Below are 17,146 nucleotides of genomic sequence, written 5' to 3'. Positions count from 1 at the left end.
TATAAAACCTCCAGCTACGAGTGCTTTGTGATTTCTGCTGGATTGACACATTGTCAGCATTTTCTGACATATATATTTAATCCTTAGTGCATTGTGTTCTGAATTATGGAGTTCCATATAAAAATGGAAATATTAATTAGAAAAAGCTGTGTAAAGAACAAACTTGTCTGGAGATTTAAATGCTGCTGATTGAATAATGCATCAAACTGTCACAGCAACAGTTTTGTGGTGACTCAAATTCTATGAATATTCAACAGAGTTTTCCTGGATGAAAGAAATTCAAAACATTACTTTCCAGGGAACTGTTGAAGTCTTGGCTCTACTTTACTAGGAGTAAATGTTTACTTTGTTAACAAAGCACTTGATGAGCAAGAGGAAGTTGGTGGGACTATTTTGCTTTACCTGTGTGGAGTATCAGAGCTGGTGGTATGGATACCCAGCCAACATCACATGAATAATCTTTTATTTAAGAATAATGCAAATCTCATTTCTGTGCGCTTAAACCTCACCCAGGCGAGAAGGATGTAAGAGCTGATAAATGCCATTTACACCTTCCCCAGAGAAGTGATTAACCAGTTCTCATCCTTTCTATCCCTGCTGCTGCCTATTTAAGGGGTGTTTTCATAGACAGCATTCATTGCTCAGGTGCAATCCTGGTCAGCAATGTTCAGTCTTAGGATATGGGACATTTACGACACAGTTGCTCTTGCTGTTCTCTCCTTCCTTTTCAGAGCAACTTGCTCCATCTGCAGCCTTTTTCTTGGGCATCCTCTGAACTGAATTGCTACAGGACCTGCTAGGTTGTAAAAGAAGAGATGCCCCATTCGGCATTAGTGTGGGCATGAGAATTTGCCTTAGGAAGGGTATACTTCCAGCTGGCTGAGAGTAACAACCCTCCTCTGCCAGGATCTATTCATTTATTCATTGCAGAATTTCTTAAATGCTGGAGGGCTGGGACACTGTGGGTGTTGCATGTTTTTTACTAGGACAGAAGTTTGTGAATTTATGTGTCACATGTATTTCTTGCCATATGTGTTCATATGTACCAACAAAATAAACCAAAGTATGCAAATTATTGCAGAATGAAATAATTTTTCTAGCAATGTAGAGACAGAACTGATTCACAGCTGGAAGTCTAAAATCATTAAAGCATGTTATCTGGAAACTTCTGCTCAAAGGCTGGCAATAGCACTTCTGTCTTAAGTGCAGATTTGAATTTGGTCAGTTTTGTTTCATTTTGAAGAATTCTTTCTAGGAAAAGTCTAAGGAAGAAGCTAATGGACAAGATTATTTCTAGATTTTCATTTCAGTAAAATTTGCCTATATAATGTTGTCTTAGAGTGGAGAGGCAGCTGGCTAGGTCACCATTCCAGTGGTGTATTATTACATCACTGCTACTGTCAGTTCTTTTGGCTGTAGAAATCTGCAAGTAGTAAAGCCCTTTGATTAATAATTGTGAGGAAGAAAATATTTCCTTGCTAATTCAATTCTGTCCTATATCTTTACTTTTCACACTATGTAACTGGAACTAACTGCATATTAATAAGCTCTACTGAGTGTTATCACATTGACCATCTGCATTTTAGCACACTGGATCTGTGTTTCCTAGAAACACATGTTTTGGGTGAAGAACACAAAGTTCTTTGGACTGCATTCACAGAAAGCACTGGCCACATACCCTCTGCTGTCTGATTCTCTAAAACCACTGCCTTTTTTTATACAGTGTTTTCAGCTCATTTAGATGGCCATAGTAGAGAATAAACTGTTCAGGTCCTTTATTACGAAGATCAAAAGTCATGTTTACCATTTACATACACAATTTACAAATTATTCACAAAGGGAATAACAGATATGCAGGAACTGACAGCTCACTTCAACCCAAGCTGAGGACAGGACAAGTGTCATTGTTTCCTTGCTTCCCTGTCTTTACTGGAATAAAAGATATGTCTGTTTTGTGTTGTCTGTTTGTGTTAAACACTGATTTAGTGTTTATGAAGCACCTTTAGTTATAACTATGCAAATGCTTACATGCTTTTCTTTATTTGAAAGAGTGCAGTGCATGTATAAACGTGCACTGGGATCCGTGCCCTTCACACTACTGAGTGTTTGTTGGTCAGAAATCTTGTCAATTAATACAGTGCTCAGGCTTGGAAATGTTGATTTGTAAGATTTAACTGATTTCAGTAGTGTGCCATTAAAATAAAAATGGAGTTTAATATCAGAACTCTTACTCTAGGAACTAAATTAAGTATGGCTGCTGTATCTCTCAAGGATACTTATATCATCTTAAGATATGTCTTAGCCGTGTTGTTAGATGTCTTGGATAACAAAAGTGATTTATTGCTCTTCCTTCATCATGTTTTATACCATTACCTAATGCTATTTCAAAGACTGGGAAACTTAACAAAAAAGAATCCTCTTTGAGAGATGTGGTAAATTAGCAAACTTCACAGAATATCTTACAGCACTTAACAAAAGGGAGAATGAGTTCCCAAATCCCTTGGTATGAAAGCATAATACCAACAGTGCATTAGCTGCCATTTAGCTAAATCTACAAATAACCATATTTATAATTTTTGGTGTCCACTGGGAGGACAGTACGTCAAAATGCTCAAAGGAACACACTGATTTTGGAGCAAACACAAATGCAAATACAGAAATCACCAATGTGATGTTAATCCAAATTCTAAGCAATGAAGCAAAACACTTCACAAAAGTTGTTACATCTAGTCAGAATAATCCAAATACTTACAACAGTATTATGATATGACTTCCTACCCAGCTATCAGATATCCTTTACCATGAACCTTTCAGTATTCTCGGGGTGACAGATAATGAATGTTGCAGATGCCATGGTAAACATAAAATACAGTAAACAGGCAAATATTTTCGTGGCACCACCTGTATATACAATGTAGTTGTTGGAACCTTATGAACAAAGCAGTGTTACAGTATGCCTTTGTTAAGGCTTCTTGCTGGTTTAAAAAGGTAGATTTTTCTTTTGGGAGATTGTCCAGCAGTATTTCCCATCTCTTCAGTGGAAGGTCTCTTTATTGATCCACATGAGACTGCGTGTTTCATTTGGTTTGCACTCATATTCAATACTGCCAAAGCTGTTTCCCCACTGGCAGTGATCTCGCTTGTGGTAGTTGTAGAATTTGACTTGCCAGACTGTCTCGAAAACGCCAATGTCATTAAACTGTGAGGAAGAGGGAACATCAGTGTTAGTGAGCTGATTATTTTGTGGGTTTCTTTCTCATCCTGAGAAATAACACTCGTGAAACTGCAGAACATAAAACACCTGGTATAAGGATTATCGTTCCTCGGTTCAATAAATCAAAGACCTGTAAAACGTGCTCCAGCAATCAGAAAAGTCTTTTGTGTGTAGTTATACATAAAACATGAATGATCAGATTCTGCATGTACTGTCCTCTTGCGCTCACATCTGGGATAGGCAAAGGAGTAAAAATATTCAAATTGCCATATGGATAAATGTTGCTAACAACAAGAACCAGAGCCATAATCTTTCTGAAGATGACACAGCCTGTATATACTGTAGATCATGTACCAGTGATCTGCAGTGATACAGACCATCACTTTACCTTTATGCCATACCTAGAGGCTGCAGTTAGGATTGGGAAGAGTCTTCTTTTGCTCAGTCTGAAACCTTTAATGTATCTGCATTTTGGAGTCTTGTGTTTGCAGTGTCTTGACTGAGATGTGCTGGTCTTGCACATCTACTACTGCTTTCCTGGGATTCCATCCCACATTTTAAATGAGATTTAAGCAAGAGAAGTTGTGTGTGCATATGTGTAACTGCTAGGTGGACTGTGATAGTGCTGCTGAGTCATAGGAGCTAGTAAAGAGATAATCATCATGTTTAGTAGGTAAGTGTCTAATACAGTGAAGTAGTGAGACACTGACTTCAAATTGGCTGTGCATGCAGCTTTGAAGTGAATGAGACTATGGCTAAAGTAAGTTCTGTAAAATAAAGGGGATTTTGTCTTTAAGCCACTGCTAGACACTTGTACAACATCAGAAAAACCTCACTGAGGCTTTCAAGCATAAATTATGATTTCAGTTTTAATGGTAATGGAAAATTTGAGCTCCTATGCCTTGAGACATTGCAGAGAATCTCAAGTGTGGGTGTGAAGCCTGTGTGTATTGCCATTGGTCCCAAGCCAGTGTGGCTTGTTGATTGTTTTACGTTGTTAGAAGATACTAAATAGTGAATTTAGTGCTACTGAAGGGCACCATTCTTCAGTATTTTTTCCCTTTAAGTATTTCCATCACTCACTTTAATGACAGCTTCTTGACTGTTTTCCATTCCCATCATGTGCCTGGGAGCTGATCTTTGTTCATCTGCCTCCTATAGCCACACTTGCAAAGTCAGTATGAAAGCCCCTTTTAGAGAGAAATTGTTCCTGATTGACAAGCAGAGTCTTCTGTATCCAGATTTTTCAGAACACATTTGTTGTTGTTTTTCTTTTTTAAATTCAAGATCTGGTTTGTAAGGTGCTGCTGTATACTTAAACCCTTACTTTAAACCTTCCTTCCACCCACTGTGGTCAGTTAAATTTAGCCTTGACAATAGCAGAAGTTGCTGTGTGCTGTAAGTGGAGAGGTTTTATTCAGCTCCAGTTACAAGTGTTACCTTAAAGGAGTAACTGAAATATTTCTGCCACTTCCTTTGGCTAAGAAAGAGTCAGATGTACAGGCTATTTTATCTCTCCTAACAACTAAAATCTTTTAATTAAGGACTTTTTTTAATCAGTCATCTTTGACAGTAGTCCTGATATAATGCAAGATAGTAAAGGTTAAGCACATTGGATATTACTGTGCACAGTCCACAAAACTTGTCAGAGAGGAGCGTCAGCCACCCTCAGTGCAGAAACTAAGGAAGAAAAGGCATCTGTAATAACATTTGTAGAAGGTGATATGAGTAAATAGTTATTTAAGCACTCCATCCACATTTGCATGCTGAGATGATTTGATAGCTCTTACTGTGACTAGAGTTCTAGCTTCTTTATTCAATCTTAAACTAGTCTGATCAAGAATAAAATGAAGCCTTCTAAAATAGTTCTGACTATTTAGAACTATTAAATAGTTCTTCTAACTTAATTTACCCCATTTGCCAGACAGTTTGGGAAGTGGACAGTGTGCATGATTGAGCAATCAGGCAACAGAAACAAATAATCAGGTTCTGGAATTCAGAGACAGGATTGCTTGTTTAATATGTATAAACTCTGAATGTCATGGGTCAGATGTCTACTAGCCAATTAAAGCAGCAACACCAAGAATTATTTGTTTAAAGTTTCAAAGCAGATAGGAAAGAAGTTCTTATGGATCTTTATGGATCTCAAGTCATTCAGACACTAGGCTGGCAGTATCAGACTAGTTTTTGACTGCAGGACTGATCTCACCATCTGTTTCTAATGTGAATTCAGTTTTTGTGCCTTAAATAGTGTCCTTACCACAGTAGGATGCATCGGGATTCTGTTTGTTCTAGAAAAGGAAGTGGAGGCAGAAGTTCCTCATAGTTGAAGGAAATAGGAAAATTTAAAGCTGTTTGCAGTAAGCTCAGTTGTGAAGATTCAGGAAGTAGGTATTCAAAGCAGTTTTCAGACTGGGGTATGTGAGGCTTGTTCCCTAAATCTGTTACAGCTCTGCTTAGCTAAGCAGCTAAATGATGAGTTAAACATGTAAATCCCTGTTGAGATGCCCCATGTTTAATACTTAAAAGTATCAGTTCTGGGTATCTAACTCTGTACTGATGAACCTATCTATCAAGATCAGTTTCTGAAAGGAATTGAGGACCTGCTTAATGCTTGAAAATCCCATTAACTTCATAGTTAATATCCCAGGATCTGATCTGTAAAAACAACTCTTTGGGCAAGTATTGTGGCTACTAATTCTGATGCTGCAACAAACCATGTCAAAGCTTGTAACTGAAAATCAGGCCCTCCTTACATTTCATTAATGAATTGACTTGGTTTTCTCCAAAGGAAAAGTTAAACTTTCAGGTTTTCAGAGTTCATATCAGTGCTGCAGTTAAGGGTAAAGGCGACCAACAAAACAGGGATGCCTTAGTCAAAGCAGAAGTTTTTTTGGGAATGCTGTCCTTTCTCCTTCTGGTGTAAGGTGAAATATAACTACAACGATCAACAGTGGCATCCAGCAGCTGTGTTCAGCTTGTTGTGAAATCATATTGTGTTTGGTTTTCCTGGGTGTTAAAAGAAGGTGGCTGTATATAAAAGTGATTAATGTAATACTCCATATTAGTCTTACTAACCTAAGATTATGAAATAGTAATATGATGTGGGTCTCCAAAATTAAGTCAGGCACACTGTAATTATTAGAAACACCTAAAGAAGATATTACAGTTCTTATTCAGAAGGGGATTACTATACTAAACTATGATCCCAGGAAAAAAAAATACTGAAGAGCAGTGTGAAATCTTGTGTGCAGTAAGCAAATGTCATAAAATGCTGAAATCTGGTGGGCTTCTATAGGCAGCAACAGACTCTTGAGAGAGCTTCAGATGAAGATGGCTTACTGCACTGATTCCTTTTTGGGGTACAGAAGACATGGAATAAACAGCAGGAATCTCTCACAACTAAAATCAGGAGAAGAAAAAAAAATACCAAGACAAAACAGATCTCCCCCTGCACCGTGAGCATACCAGCCAAAAGAGTGCTGTGGAAATCTGTCTGCTGCTCTTCATGTCTTCTGTCAGCTCTGCTGCCTTGTGGGCTGGAGCTTTTGTCATCTCACTTTGGGGCCATGGAGCCTCTCTTTAAGGCTGAGTGAGGAGCCACTTAAATATGAACTTAGATTTGTGGATGCAGATAGTGGAAACATATGGGAAAGGAGAGAAGACAGCCTTGGGTGTTGCTCTCATACATGCTGAAGGTGACAGATGGAAGGGGAGAGCAGTCACCCCTTGTGTTTGGGGCATGCTCCGTGCCAAAAAAAAAAAAAAATGGTGCTACCAGGCAAAATCCCTGTATGCCAAGGGTTTGGATTTTTTAACCAAGAACCTTGGTGGGAGCTGCCTGATATATCTAGTATGTCCTATAGAAGGGGTGGGGGGTTCAGCTCACAGTTCTTTCTGGTGCAGCACCCCAAAGGGTTTAGCAAGTCTCTAGAAAACCTCCTACTTCCTGCTGGCCCTTGCTGTTTTTCTGGGAGAGAGAAGGCAGCAGGACTTGTATTTTCCAGCTACATTCTGGCCAGCAACCTTACTGACACAAAGCAAGGAGGAAGGCAGCAGCTGTGGTCAGACTTCGCCCCGGAATATTTCACCACACTCTTTCTGGGAGTCAACCCCCTCGTCCCCTCCTGGCGGCCTTGGAGACCCACATACCTGCATGTTGACTTGGATGGGCTGTCTCTCCCCACTTTTGGTGTGGGGCACCCCTTCTGTGTCGTAGATCCCTGTGTAAGAGGCCACTTGTGCATCCCGGGATTTTTCCTCCAGTGGGACATTGACGCCGCCGATGCCCATGGTCCTGCAAAAAGACAGGACCCAGCCTTTCAGGTCTGAATGCCCCCTTCCTTGGCAGTCTGGAGCCAGCACGTGGGGTTTTTGCAGCCTCTTGTGCCGGGGAAAAGCTTTCAGGGATTCCAGCAGACCTGCATGTGCTGCTGACTCATTGGGGCTCCTGAAATATGTCAGGGCTCTGCAGTCACCCAGGGAAGGGGTAGCAGGGAGAGGCAGGCGGGATGTGATTTCGAATGGACAGGGTGAGGATGGTGGAATCTCTTTGGCGGGGCTGCCCCTCCACCCTGAGCTGGCTCCCCGTCTAGTCCCTGTCTCTGCTTTGCAGCGAGGCTTGGGCATTGTGTGGGAGGGGTTTCTTCCTCCAGCCAAAACCGCGGGGAAGGAGGGAGAGAAAAGGAGCTGGGCTTGAAAAAGCTCCGGGAGAAGGCGGGGAGGGAGAGGGAAGGCAGCGGCTCCCAAACGCGGCATCACCCCCAGCCCGAGCACCGGGAACAGCTGGCCGGGGACCCAGGAACGGGGCTGAAATCACGGAAACCCCGCGCTGTCAGCCTGCCAGGAAAACACATTAAACGTCTAAAAATAAAGCAGCTCGGCAGGAGGGAGGGCAGGGAGGGCCGGGGGAGCCGCCCTGGGGAGGACGGCCGCACTTACGTGGCCTGGACCGTGCCGGGCCGCAGGGACACCTCGATCTTGTACTTGGCCCCGGTCAGCAGCTTGATGGTGCGGTTCTGCCCGAAGCGCTGCCCGTCCACCTTGAAATACACGGCGCCGTCGTTGGGCTGGATCTTGAGGGAGACGCTGATTTTCACCAGGCCGGGGATGTCGCCCATCGCTGGCGGCCGGGGGACCCGAGCGCCTCTCGCCCCCTCCGAGGAAAAGCGGCTGGCCGGGAGCGAGGGAGGGGAGGAGGAGGACGGAGAAGGAAGAGGAGTGGCTGCCGGATCCCAGCCGGGCCAGCCCTTCCCAAAAGCGGCGGATGAGAGACTTGATTATTTATTTTCCCTCCCACTAATCGCGGCGCAGCATCTGGGGCGGTTGATGTGCCTTTTCTCCCTCCTCTTCTTCCCCCCGCCTTCTCTTCATCACCCCGCCCCACACGCCGGTTTGGGGGACATTTGCAGCCGCTCAGATTGCGGCCGGTTTCCAGGGAGTTAATCCGGCCCCGATTACTGCAGCCTTAATCCCGCGGCTCGTCCCGGAGGAAACCAGAGGGGCCCGGGCCGGGCGCCGCCTTCAGCACCGCGGACAGCGGCCTGCGCCGGGCCCGCCGCCTGAGGGGGCCACAGGGCCCCGAGCCCAAACCACCCCCGAGCCCAAACCACCCCTGAGCCCCCCGCCTGAGGGGAGCGCCCCGCCTGAGGGGAGCCCCCAAACCACCCCCGAGCCCCCCGCCTGAGGGGAGCCCCCAAACCACCCCTGAGCCCAAACCACCCCCGAGCCCCCCGCCTGAGGGGAGCCCCTAAACCCTCCCTGAGCCCCCCGCCTGAGGGGAGCCCCCAAACCATCCCCGAGCCCCCCGCCTGAGGGGAGCCCCCAAACCACCCCTGAGCCCCCCGCCTGAGGGGAGCCCCCAAACCACCCCTGAGCCCCCCGCCTGAGGGGAGCCCCCCGCCTGAGGGGAGCCCCCAAACCATCCCTGAGCCCCCCGCCTGAGGGGAGCCCCTAAACCATCCCCCGATCCCTTCACCTGGGAGGAACCCCCAAACCATCCCCCGAGCCTCTCACTGAGGGGAGTCCCCTCAAAGCACCCCGCTTCCTCTGACCTATGGGGAGCTCCCAAAGCACCCCCGATCCCCTCACTGAGAGGAGTCCCCCCAAACCATCCCCTGGTACCCTCACCTGAGAGGAGTCCCCCCAAACCATCCCCTGATCCCCTCACCTGAGAGGAGTCCCCCCAAACCATCCCCTGGTACCCTCATCCGAGGAGAACCCCCAAACCATCCCCTGATCCCCTCACCTGAGAGGAGTCCCCCCAAACCATCCCCAATTCCCCCCAAATCACCCTCCAGTTCCCCACCCACGAGGGTTGATGGAGCCCTCTGGGGTGGGCCGAAACATCTGTGTGTCGGCACAGAGGAGCCAGAGCAGCCCCAGAGAGAGGGAAAGGGTGGGTTTTAAACCCAGCAAAGCCCTGGGTTTCTAGTTTTTCTCTCTCCCGGTGCAGCAAAAGGTTTTGTTGAGTCACCATGGACCGAGGGTCGCTTTCTTGACTGTCCAAGTCACCCTGCCTGGGCCGAGGGTCGCTGTCTTGCTCCCTGAGGTCGACAGTCAACATCAGCAGGCTAAGGTTTCTCTTGGGATTATTTTAATCACTTCATTGCAATCCTCTTATTGAAATAGAAAATACCCCATACAGTAATTGCACTGTAAGATCAGAATCTCACATCTTTAAGTCTAATACTACTCTTTTCATATGGCTGTTCAATAACAATGTACCATAATTCAACTCTCAGCCTGTCTCATTCCCATTTACCAGAGACTACTTTTAACCCAGGCAGGTTTGTGCCTCTTTTCCATTATTTTTTATTTGTTCTTGTTTGCTGTTAAAACTGTAGCATCCTTAAATCTGACACAAGCTTTGGGCCACGAATGTATTTTTTTGCTTGGACATTATGGCAAAGTTGATGGTTTTGTTAGGAGAATTCCATTGGTCCATGTTGCACTGGACCTGACCCGTTCTTTGTTTTTCTAAGGTTGGGATGATGTACATGTGGTGGTGTAATGTAAACTAAAAGCCAAATGGTAGATACAGCATTGCCCAGCTGCATTTCCTTATGAATGCAAGTTACTCAGTGATTTAATGTTATTATGAACTTTAAGAAAACTAATACATTCTGCTGAAAAGCTCTGGAAGAAAAAAACCAAAAACCCAGACCCCCAAAATCTTACTGGATATCTCTTGCTTCAGGTTCCAGCTCAACACATAATGTGTTCAGCCATTCAGGTTTCCACAAATATAGGGGCAGGATATGATCCCTGCCTCTCATAACTGTGTATCTCTGCAAAAATAATAAACAAACAAAACAAAAATACTAAACAAAACCAAACCAACAAACCAAAAACAAACAACACCCACCCCCAGTGCATTTCTCCTTATGTCTTTTCCTCATTTCTCCTTATCTCTTTTCCTCATTGCAAGAGAAATCTCATTTTGCATTGCATTCTGCAGAAACTGCTGCACTTTGTGGCTTGTTGGAAGTTTTGCCTGCAGCAAATCCCCCTCCTGTAGGTTTAAATGTAATTCAGTATGAAGTACCAGAAGCCTAACCTGTGGGCAATCTGGCAGTATCACTTAAAGTGGTGTGTGAGGAGTAATGGCCATTGCCAGGGATCAGGTTTACTCACTTCATGGGCCAGACATATCATGTTGTAGTAAATTGTGTGTAGCTGAAGACATTGATTGCAATTAGCTTCCCGTGTACATGAGAGGTCAGATCTATAACCAGGGTTTTTTTCCCTTATTATTTCTGCATGAATGATTATCTTTCTATGGACACAGCCCAGACTGGGACTTTATCCCTGGCCAGTATTGGGCAAACATGAGGGAAAACTAAAAAAGCATCATATTATGGAATGTGTATGCACAGTAACTGTCTTACCATAAGCAAGTGTAACATGGTGAGAGAAGAGCATTTATGAAGAAAAGATTCTTTATTTAGGCAATGACCTTCTTTTGATTGATCTAAAAACTTCACTTGTGTTGATGCATTTACTTATCTGATCCCACCAGATGCCCCTTAGCAGTACAGATCAAGGGAAGGGGCTTTGCTAAATCCTTCTGGGAGGTTAGTTTTGTTGCTGACAACAAAATGGCCATGGGGCTGCCCATGGGCTCAGTTTTAGCTCAGTCCTGGCTTTCATGCCCTTCCTGAATTACTTAGGATGGCTGTTCTCCAGCTCCACTACTGTAATATCCAGCCATGGATATCCTTGATCTCTCCTTACATGTTAAATACCTGCTTTGACCTCAGCCCATCTGCATGGAGGTGCTTGATGCTGTGGGATGGGCCCTGGCTAGAGAAACCCAGACCCTTCCAGTCCCCATGGGGATTTTCTATGGGTCCCAGATCTCAGGCTGCTACATTACCTGGTGTTAATGGCTTGATATTCTGTAGGGAGCAAAATACCTACAGTATTTTATTATAAGGAATATATTATATTCCTTTCTTCTGAAGGAAGAAGGAGTTGGTGTGGTTTTTCCAGGAGCACGGAGAAAACATGCTGACATTTACAAGATTCTAAATGAATCATCATAGACTTAGGACAAAGTTCTATTTCTCCTAAGCCACAGCAGCAATTTCCTTCTGGAAACAAAAAAGATAAAGTTGTGTCCAATTCCTCCATTCTCTACACCTACATTGGAGGGGTGGGGCTATAATATTTAATGTCTTTGTAAACTGCAAAACTGTTTTTCTGGGTTTTTTGTTTGTTTGTTTTTGGTGGGGGGGTTGTTTGATTTTGTGTGTGTCCGTGTCTGTGTTTCGGTTTGGGTTTTTTTTCAGTCCTTCAAATCTACTTTTCATTCCCCTGACAGCTGAGGATTCCCAGTCAGTTGTGTGGAGTCAGCAAGGTACATTAAGCAAGTTCTCTTCCCTTGGGGTAGGAAGATTGGAGCACTCACCTATGCCCTGGCAAATGCCTCAGTGCTTTTGAAGTGGTGAGTCAGCTGTAGCCAGCAGTTCTATACATCTTTTTCTTCCTAAGACTATGAAAGTCTCACACATCCTACAAGATGTGTGAGCTACATTCTCCAAGACCTGTTTCTTGTGCATAGACCTTCCCTGCTGCATTAACATAACCTGCATGTATCACTGGTGGGGAACTCCTGTAGGGGAGAGGTGAGGGGGGACCTGTTCAATGAACATGTAGATGAACCATCACCTATGCTTTATGCTGGTCTAAATCATCTAGAAAACATTTTGAAGAAATGTGTTTGGTCTCTTGATTGCATCTACTCCATATGATCTCTCTAGGCATTATAACATGTCAGCTGCATAAGCTTTCAAGTATTAACATTTATGCAGACCTTCTCACTAATGCATTAATCCTGCTGAAAAGCTCAACAATCATTAAATATGTAAAAATGCACCTTGGGGCAGAACAAGATGGTTCATTTAAGATGGCCAAACCACGGCATTTAGATTCTAAGGTGACATGTAATAACTGTATTAGCCTTTTCATGCTTGCCCCTCTTTGATTAATTTCTTAACACAGTGCTAAATTTCGAAATATTGTGGTTTGGGGTTTCTCTTCAAGAAGGACATGCAAAGCCACAATCTCTTGTGCACTAAAAATAGCCATATGTTTGATTCTGCATGGAGGGAATTATGCTAAGACTTGCACCTGCCAGCTCTCAGTTCAATACTTTGATTCTTTTGAGCCCTCTGCCTCTGTGCAGAAGTGAGAAATGTTTTTTACTGAAATATCAGCTGGACAGTCTTTATCTTGTTTGGAAACCACTTGTGTATATTGTTTTCCCCATACAATCATTCTGAACATATAACATTGGTTATAATTTCCCGTGAAAAAGCAGCTTTTTTTGCTGTAGTGACACATATTTATGGAGAGCTCACATGTTTTGGCGCAGATGAGGTGGGCTCATGGCATTCACAGTGCAGCAAATGTTAGAACCATCTCTGCAAGGGCTTGTGGAGCAGTGAAGCTGTTGTAACAGAATCTTGCCTTCCTTGCAGCTGCTTAATGGTTCCAGTTTTTGGTATAAACACTTCTTAATCCCTCAGGTAGATCTCTTGCTCTGATAATTGCGGTTGATTTTTTTTTCTCCCAATGCTTGTAGGAGCTCATATTTCAAAGTAGCAGAAATAAAGCAGAACTTTCTGAAAAAATGCAGCAGCAAGTTCTGTACAAGAACAGTAAACTGAGCTAAGATATTCAGCTCTGCTGCAGACTGTGATGCTGTGACAAATTCTGCTCATCTGACATTATGCACCTTTACCTCCTTGAGACAGAAATGGAGAGGACATAGTAAGTTATAGCAGATTTCTACATTGCAGGTTATCTTCCCTTTCTGACAAAGCTCTTCCTCCCCTTTGTGGAGTGGTAAAACAAACACAGCTCTTCCTCTCTCTTATGCCTGGTGCTGCTCTTTAGGAATGGCTGGACAAAGAAAACCCACATGCACAGTTCACCCTCCCTTGCACCTGCCACAGCCGTGTGTGTTTAAGGACCATTTTGCCTCAGGTGAATGATTCAGCTACATCAGCATGTTTCTTTCTGGGGGGAGATGAAGTGCTGATTTCCCTGTGGTGGTCAAGGTGATAAATAAAACCAAGCCTCAGCAGTAAAGAAAAGAATTGTGCCAGACTTGTACACTGGAAGGGCAAAAGGACCAGCTGAGCCTTGAAGATGAAATAGAAACAACATAGAGAAGGGTGATAAAAACCATTGCCTTCAGCTAACATTAGATGGAAGTTATTTTGTGTCTTAACACTGAGTAGCATAAGTAGCAATGGTAAATTCTGGAACCTTTGGCTAGGTGCCACTGTGTTTAGATTTACATTTCATACCTCCAAAGGCTTTTCATACGGGTAAGTGAGAAAAAGGAGCTTTTGTGAAATTGTGGAGTCAGCATCCTTTTCTGTTTTCATTAAACCACTTTTTAGTACAGGGATATATAGATATTCTGTTGAAGAGTACCTATCCCTGGTCATCTTTTTATCATCAATTCATCGTGCAGGGCCCTGTCATCCTGATTCAGCACAAACACTGAGTCAGCAGGAGCAGGCAAGCAGGAAAACCTGCAGAAAGGATGCCTGCAGGGAGGAAAATACTGGCAGGTTCTTTTGCCTTTGCTCCCCATAAAGCCTTTCAGCTGGGGATGGGGCTTCCTTTCCTCAGGCCTGAGGTGGGGGAAGCAAAGTAGAGACAGAAGGAAGAGCTAACTGTGATCCTGTTCTCAGTCTTTAATCATAGCTCCAAGCTCTGAAGCATTATGTCCTCAAGGTAGATAATAATGGGATAATTTAGCTTCCAAATTACACTTCAAGAGTTACTGTTGTCCGTGACCTGTATTTTTGGTTTATCTAACTGGAGAAAAGAAAAAAAAAATGTTTTTTTCCCTGAAGATGGAACCACTGAAATGAAAGGGAAGGAAACAATTCACCTTCTTAAAGCAAAAAGAATTAGTGACCAAAAAAGACATTATACAGGAGGATTCTATAAACTCCTCAGTCCTTCAAGCATCCTTTTAAGACTTATGGGAGATGAAGTGAACCTTCACAGAAATACAACTCAGAAATCCAGTTAGATCATCTCTGCTGTGGGAATGCAGAGCATCTTCAGTTCATTCCAAGTCCTGGACCTGGTAGGCAAATTTTCTAATGTAAAACTTAGACATAATTTTTGATCACTTTTTGGTAAATTTTTACTTTTAGTTCCAAGGACCATGAAGTTTTATTAGTTTTGTGTGAATTTCTGTCTCTAATAATTTTAAAATCTGTTCATTGAAATCAAGTATCCTTCATATCCAGAGAATATATGGAGTCTTTGATTTGGTTATTAGCTTCTTCAGCAACTGGTACCTTCAACAGCAACAAGATGATTTAACTGAACAAAGGTACAACGTACTGGGACTGCAGGTCTTAAAAACCTCAAACAATTTAGTGATAGATGAAATCATCACAAAAGGATGAATGCTTTGGACAGAATGCACTACAGAGTGTTTAACCTGGAACAGGTGGTACAGACAGGTACTCTGCCTGCAGAGAGACTGGATGTGTCATTTGAGCAGCAACTAGTTGAGAAAGGCCTGTAATGTGGTGGTGCTTAAATTCAATTCCAATTGGGTTTTCACTGCTCCAGTTTGGTTTTATAATTTGTGTTTTATAATTTTGTAATTATTACTATTGTTTAAGATGGCCTCTCCTTCCCTCTCCTTCTCTCCTTCTCTCCTTCTCTCCTTCCCCCCTTCCCCCAGACTTTCCCGCCAAAACCTTGGTTGTCCTGGTAACCCTATCCCATAATAGTTGTTTACCACCTTTCTGTTAAGTGTCAATCTTTAAGTTATATAACTTCCCCACCCCCTCATCATGTATTCCTCCTCCCCAAGTTACTTATTATTGGTTCAAAAGTTGTGCATTCCCTCATTATACGATGGCAAAAGGTTGTAATTGGTCCCACGCAATCCCACCCCTGAACCCACTCAATAAAAAGCCATGCCATCTCGAGGCCAGCGTCTCTCTCCGGAGCGCTGCCTTGGGACCACGCATCCCTTGGTTGCACACCCTGAGAGTCCCGCCTTTCTATTCTGCGCACTATCCGCACCGTGGTCGAGTTTGCCCACGCCTCTGGCAAAGTGGCCCCTGGATGTAGTGGCGGCAGGGCTGGCCGGAACTGCACCCATTGGAAAGCCGAACCACTGCAAGCTGGCGCCCAACGTGGGGCTGTCACGCGTGGGCGAAGAGCTGACAGCTCGACGGCGACGGCTCTGACGCGGCGCACGCGGTTTAAGAGCGTCGCGATCAAATCCGGTCCATCGGGACCTTTACGGATTTTTCATTGTCGTCGCGCCTCCTGGTGGCAGGTGCGCTCCCGGGAGGGAGGAGAGGGTAGCTCCGCAGCACCCAGTAGAGTCCTCTCCAGTGCGGATCCATCCCCAGACCAAACCGTCGTTTCCACGCAGGAACCAGGGACGGGTAAGCGAGTGAGCCCCTAGCCCTCACCCTACCCAAAAAAGGGAGGATCCAGCCCAGGAGAGACTGTCCTCGGGGGGATCCAGCCGCGCGGCGCCCGGGGGGGGGTGTTTTCCTCTCTCGGGTTTTTGTTTAAAGGTTCCTGTTTTTATTTTGTTTTGTTGCTTTATGTTTTGAGTTTCCGCGGCTCCGAGCTGGTCCCAGCAGCGCTCGGGATTGGGGGAAGCGACACGGGCGCGCCGCGGCAGGTATCAGGAAGCCGCGAGGCAGGAGCAACACGGCAGAGCCCGTGGTGTAGTGGTTAGGGCTCAGCGCTTTCGCCGCGGCGACCCGGGTTCGAATCCCGGTCGGGGGACCGGGATCGCGGGAGCGGCGCCGTGCTCGTCCTTTTGCCGGCCCGGGCGCGGGAGACGTGGGTTCGATTCCCGGTCGGGACCGGGACCGCGGGAGGCGCGGCGAACCCGGCGGGTCCCGGCGCGGAGCCACCCCCGCTTTTTGTCTGCGCACGGGCGACAGACGGGGTTTAAAGCGGGCTTTTTGTTTTACGCGGCACCTCTGGGGGGGAGGCAGCGGCGGGGAGCTGCCGACCGGAGTTTTCGTGCTGGAATTCGGTTTTTATTTTATTTTTTGTGTTGCGGTACGGTTTGGAAGTGAAAAATGGGTGCCAAGCTCTCGGCAGAGCAGAAAGGCGTTTTTCGTTGTTTTGTTGGAGTTCTCAGTTTTAATAATGTTAAGTTTTCAAAGGCAGAGCTGAAGCAGTTTGTGCGGACGCTCTTTCTGCATTTCCCCAAGACGAACCCGGAAGCTGTGACAGAGCTCCGATTTTGGGACCCCGTCATTTTAAAACTTACCAAATTGGCTGCCGCTGGAGACAAAAAAGCGGCGAAATATCTATTCTGGTCGCGGCAAATTCAAACCGCCGTGAAAAACATGAAAGGAGTGCAGAAAGAGCAGTCTCCTGGAGAAAGCTCTGTTTACCCCCGTTGTTCCC

At 44.8% G+C, this 17,146-nt stretch overlaps 1 protein-coding gene across 1 annotated transcript; it reads right to left on the bottom strand.

Annotated features, from left to right (window-relative positions):
* Positions 1 to 1,764: 1,764 nt before the first annotated feature.
* Positions 1,765 to 8,404, bottom strand: CNRIP1 (cannabinoid receptor interacting protein 1). The gene is made up of 3 exons (XM_083856040.1): positions 8,156 to 8,404; positions 7,367 to 7,511; positions 1,765 to 3,199 (listed from the first exon to the last, which is right to left on the bottom strand). Exons 1-3 carry the CDS (start codon positions 8,332 to 8,334, stop codon positions 3,035 to 3,037), a joined length of 489 nt encoding a protein of 162 aa, XP_083712166.1. The 5' UTR covers positions 8,335 to 8,404; the 3' UTR covers positions 1,765 to 3,034.
* Positions 8,405 to 17,146: the final 8,742 nt, after the last annotated feature.

Source organism: Zosterops lateralis, assembly GCF_965231275.1.
Source record: "Zosterops lateralis genome assembly, chromosome: 3".
Lineage (NCBI taxonomy): Eukaryota > Metazoa > Chordata > Aves > Passeriformes > Zosteropidae > Zosterops > Zosterops lateralis.
This window is presented reverse-complemented; position numbering and strand designations above follow the sequence as displayed.